The 4,364-nt window shown below is 62.5% G+C and overlaps 1 protein-coding gene across 1 annotated transcript in view; it reads right to left on the bottom strand.

The window, feature by feature from the left end:
* Position 1: 1 nt before the first annotated feature.
* The window catches only part of YIF1B (Yip1 interacting factor homolog B, membrane trafficking protein), a gene marked incomplete at its 3' end in the record, with an annotated part of 8,141 nt that continues 3,778 nt past the window's right edge, over positions 2 to 4,364 (bottom strand). Inside the window, exons 2-8 of the mRNA XM_077773635.1 lie at positions 3,055 to 3,293; positions 2,867 to 2,971; positions 2,613 to 2,691; positions 2,422 to 2,479; positions 1,223 to 1,378; positions 1,047 to 1,140; positions 2 to 148 (exon numbers count right to left, since the gene is read on the bottom strand). Coding sequence (XP_077629761.1) covers positions 2 to 148; positions 1,047 to 1,140; positions 1,223 to 1,378; positions 2,422 to 2,479; positions 2,613 to 2,691; positions 2,867 to 2,971; positions 3,055 to 3,293 — 878 coding nt within the window. The remainder of the gene's footprint in view (positions 149 to 1,046; positions 1,141 to 1,222; positions 1,379 to 2,421; positions 2,480 to 2,612; positions 2,692 to 2,866; positions 2,972 to 3,054; positions 3,294 to 4,364) is intronic.

Here is a 4,364-nt window from a genome sequence, read left to right as displayed (position 1 = left end):
CCATGTGGAAGGTGAGCCAGTACATGAGCAGGGGCTGCGCCGCCGCCACGGCCATGGTCAGGTACATGCGCAGCTGGTTCCTGGCCCCGCGCACCGGAACCCCCTCCGCCGCGGCCTCCGCCAGGATCTTCAGGCGCAGCGTCCGGATCTGGGGCGGGAGGGGGTTCGCCCTGAGCCCTCGGCCACGCGGGGCCCCTGGGTGTACTTCCGAGCCCTGCCTCCCTTCCTCCACAGGGACGGCTCTGCTCGTGGGGAGGCTGGGTCTCCCCCCAAACCTCCAAACAGACGGTGAGGACTTGCTCCTACCCAAGCCCTGTGAGGAAATGTGAGGGTTCCAAACTCTAATGACAGGAGAGACCCCTGAGTGACACGGGGGGCTTTGTGGTGAACACCCTGCCGGGGGAGGGGTGGCTTGGCTGGGCCACGGCTGCTGCCACTGGCGTATGTTGGCTGAAGTTTTCAACACAAGCCAGAAATGCTTTTTTTCTTTTTTTTAACTTTTAAATAATGGCATCTAAGTCAAAGGCTATTGGAGGGTCAGATTTGGCCACTTTTTGCCCTCTGCTCCTCACATATGCTCACACTGCATCCTCCCAGTACCCTGAGGTGCAATTATTCCCCTTTTTACAAAGGGGAAACGAGTTTAGTATATGTGCTGCCGAAGCGAGCACAAGGGAAACGGGTTTAAAGAGGGGAAGTGATTTGTCTGGGGCCCAGAGAGGCTACTTCCAGGGGTACTGAAACTTTTTCGTCCTTACAGAAATGCTGGCAGGAAAGCCAGCGTAAGGAGTGTGGAGTGTGGAGGGAGGAAGGCAAGAGCCCACTTAAGAGCCCAGCTGGCTCCTTCTCTTCCTTCAGACCCCAGCTTGGACACCCCCTCTTCCAGGAAGCCCCCCTGGCCCCCAGGCTGGGGTAGCCACTTCAGTGCAACAGTGTGCCTCTTGTCTCAACTCCCCACCTGACATCCTCTGCGTGGATGCCTCCAGGGGACCCCAACTCTGAGGGCTGTGCCCTCAAGCCTCCTCCTCCCCTCAGCCCCAGCTCACCATGAACACAAAGATAGACACGCAGCACCAGCCCAGCACCAGGTAGTAGCCGATCTTCCCAAAGAGCAGGCCCATAAGGACCCCGCCGATCATCCTGGGAGGAGAGGGGAAGGCTGGTCTGAGGGCGAGGGCTCAGGGCCGGGGCTGGCAGGGGGAAAGAGGGAGGGGGTACTTACCCAACATATTTGTAGCCCAAGAAGGCCACCAGATCGATAGTGGTGAGGTCGGTGTTGACAGTGACCAGGTAGAGGCTGAGCAGGATGGCCAGCACCTCCAGCGTCAGCCAGGCCAGCGCGGAGCTCGCCTGCAGCCCCAGGAGGTCCGGGGAGAACCTGCGGGCACCAGGCTCCCTCACTCGCTGACCGGCTCCCACCCTCCCAGAGTGTCCACCTGCGGACGGCAGGGACCAAGATGGCCCTGGACCCTGCCCTCCTGGAAATCTCATTCCAGGGAAGGCGGACCTGTCCTCAGGGACGGCCCAGAGCAGTGAGGGCTGGGAGGAGGGAAGCACAGGGCAGGGGGGGTGGGGGTGCCGGACCCAGCTGGGAGAAGGTATCAGAGAGGGCTTCGCAGAGGAGAGGACCCCCCAGCTAAGGCCTGAAGGGCAAGGAGCTGACTGGGGCAGAAGGACCATGGTCTCTACCATATCCCCAGCGCGTCAGCAATTAATGGATTCTAATGACAATCATTTTCGATGCCACGGAAGAAGCGAACTGGGGCCTATGAGCAAGAGGTGGGGGCTTGACCCAGGCTGGGAGGAGGGAAGGCTTCCCTGAGTACATGACATCAGAGTGGAGACATCGCGAGTGAGCAGGTGCTCCGCAGGTGACGACCATACTCCTGCGCGGGGCTCTGGAAGGCAGCACCAGGCCCTCCGACGATGGAAAGAGGCCCGGGGCGGCGCAGCAGGACGAGGAGGGGCAGAGCGAGGCTGCGTGGAGGCAGCGGCATGCCGGGCTAAGGGGCCCGGGCTCGATCTGGGGACGGGAGAGCTGCGGGCAGCTTCTGAGCAGGGTGGGACATGGCCAGGCCCACGTCCCAACAAGACCTTCTTGGCTTCGGCTGGAGTCGGTGCAGAGGGGCGTGGGCAGGGCAAGCTGGTTAGGAGGCAGTGAGGACAAACGCAATCTGGTGGTGGAGGCTAAGGAGGAGGATGGAGTTAGAGTCACCTGCTACAGGTGTGGTGAGGGGCGGCACGTGGGTGGAAAGCGAGCGAAGAGGGCAAGGTGACGCTCAGGGGACACCGAGGGCTTTGCACCGGGCCAACTGGGAGCGCGGCGGGGCTGTCCTGAGAGAGGAGATCTAAGACACCTTCCTGACTGCCCCTCGGCCCCCCAGCCCTCACCCCGCTCTGCCTACTCCAGGCCTCCCTTACCTATCCTGGGTCCCCAGCGCCAGGCCAGCCACCAACACATAGGTGATGAAAGCCATAGCTGTGGGAGCAGACACACAGACACGGGTCAGAGGAAGACGGACCATCCTGGGCCACTGGGCACCTAAACCTCTGCCCTGGACATGCCCCCCCAAAGGGAGGAGGGTGCCGGGCAGTGCCGGGGAGGGTGAAACCTGGAATGTAGAGGTCAGGAGCGTTGACGTCAAAGCGGGGGGCCACTGGTGTGTCCTGCTGGTACTGCACTTCCCAGTCCTGTGGGGACAGTGGGGGAACAGCAGGACCCCCAGAGCTGGGCTCCTGCCACACTGCTTCCAGACCCTCCCTTGGGCAAACCTACCCACCCCGTTCCTCCCACACACACACCCCCCCCCACCCCTACCCAGAGGTCCACCCTCCTTGCGTTCCCCTCGGCGGAGGCAGCGCTGACCTGGTGCAGGTAGGGGAAGAAGAGCAGGCCTAGCTTCTTGCCCACGTACATGGTGTCCACGGCAAAGTAATACTTGAGCTTGGTGACGGGGATGAAGCGGTCAATCTGGGGGCAGGCAGAGCCCAAGCCTGAGGCCCTGGCCTCACGGCCCCCGCTGCCCCCTGCCACCCTCCTAGCCCAGAACTCACATTCTTATCCACCAGCTCCTTGCCCTGTGCAGCCAGGCTGCTCCCATAGGCCATGGCCATGTTGGACACAGGATCGGCCAGGAAGGCCTCCTGGGGCGACGCGGAGGCTGCCGGGTAGCCCAGGCCGCCGGGCGCCCGTTGGGCCCCATAGCTGCGACTCTGGGCAGAACTTGTGTCATCGAAAAGCTGGTGGGGGTCAGCCATGCCCGGCTGGGACACAGGGATCCTCCGCTTCGACGCTGCAGGGGAAGAGGGGTGGGGAGCCTCACTCGTGCTGCAGGTGCTCTCCTCTCGCGGCGGCGAGGCGCTGGTTTTGGTGTCAGATGGGCCACCTGGTCAAGTGCAGGCAGGCTTTGTCTGCTCATCACCCATCCGTCCAAGTAATAGTGGCGATACGCTGATAGCTACTGTGTACTGCGCCCGCTGTGCACAGAATCCTGTACAAACAAGGTCTCTCTGTGTCTCCCTTCGTGCCCTCCTCCACTTGTTCGCTCCGGCCACACGGCTACACAGGCCTCAGTGCTCACCGAGAACACGGGGCGTGCTCCCACCTTGCGGCCTCTGCACCGGCTGTTCCTCCGCTTGGATGCTTGCCCCCTCCCCCGTGCCCCTCCCCTCCACCGGGTCTAGGCTCTGGGATGCCTTCCCGAAAACTGACCATCTTGTCTACAACCGCATGTCGCCCCCGCGGGGGCATCCCCCGCTGCCCACCCCCCTTCCCTGCTTCGCTTATATCCAGAACTCAGCGCCAGCTGGCATACTAGCTGTTGTATTTTGTTCGCTGCCTCCCCACTAAAATGCACCCCTCCAAGGGGCGGAGCTTCGTCTCGTTCGCGGATGAAACAGGGCTAGCGCAGGTGCCTGACAAAACCCGGAGAAGGCAGTAAGCGGCTAGGCCACGCCACAGACGTGGTAACCGAGGCCCCGACAGGGGAAACGACTTGTGCCAAGGGCCACGCTGAGTGAGCGACAGGGCAGGAGCGTAGCCCGGGAGGGCCTGATCGCTAGGACAACTGAACCGTGTACCAGCACTCGGTGCCTACCAGGCCGTGTGCTCGGCGCGGTGGCTGAACTCGTGTAATCCTCACGGCAGCCCCACTTGTGCCAGCGCTACCACCGTCCTCATTTCACAGACAGGAAAAGCGAGCCCCGGAGAGGCTCTGGCCCGTGGCCAAAGTCACTCAGACAGTATGAAGCAGAGCCAGGTTTCAGGTCTGGAAAAGGTCCCTCTGGCTTCCTGTGGGGAAGAGACTGGGGTGGGGGCCAGGAAGAGGGAGGAAGTTGGATGGAGGGGTTGCACAGTGGCGGGG

The sequence above is a fragment of the Crocuta crocuta genome, unplaced genomic scaffold (genome assembly GCF_008692635.1).
Source record: "Crocuta crocuta isolate KB4526 unplaced genomic scaffold, BGI_CrCroc_1.0 scaffold267, whole genome shotgun sequence".
In the NCBI taxonomy this organism is placed as follows: domain Eukaryota; kingdom Metazoa; phylum Chordata; class Mammalia; order Carnivora; family Hyaenidae; genus Crocuta; species Crocuta crocuta.
Note: the sequence above shows the minus strand (reverse complement) of the source record. Positions and strands in the feature narration are given on the sequence as shown.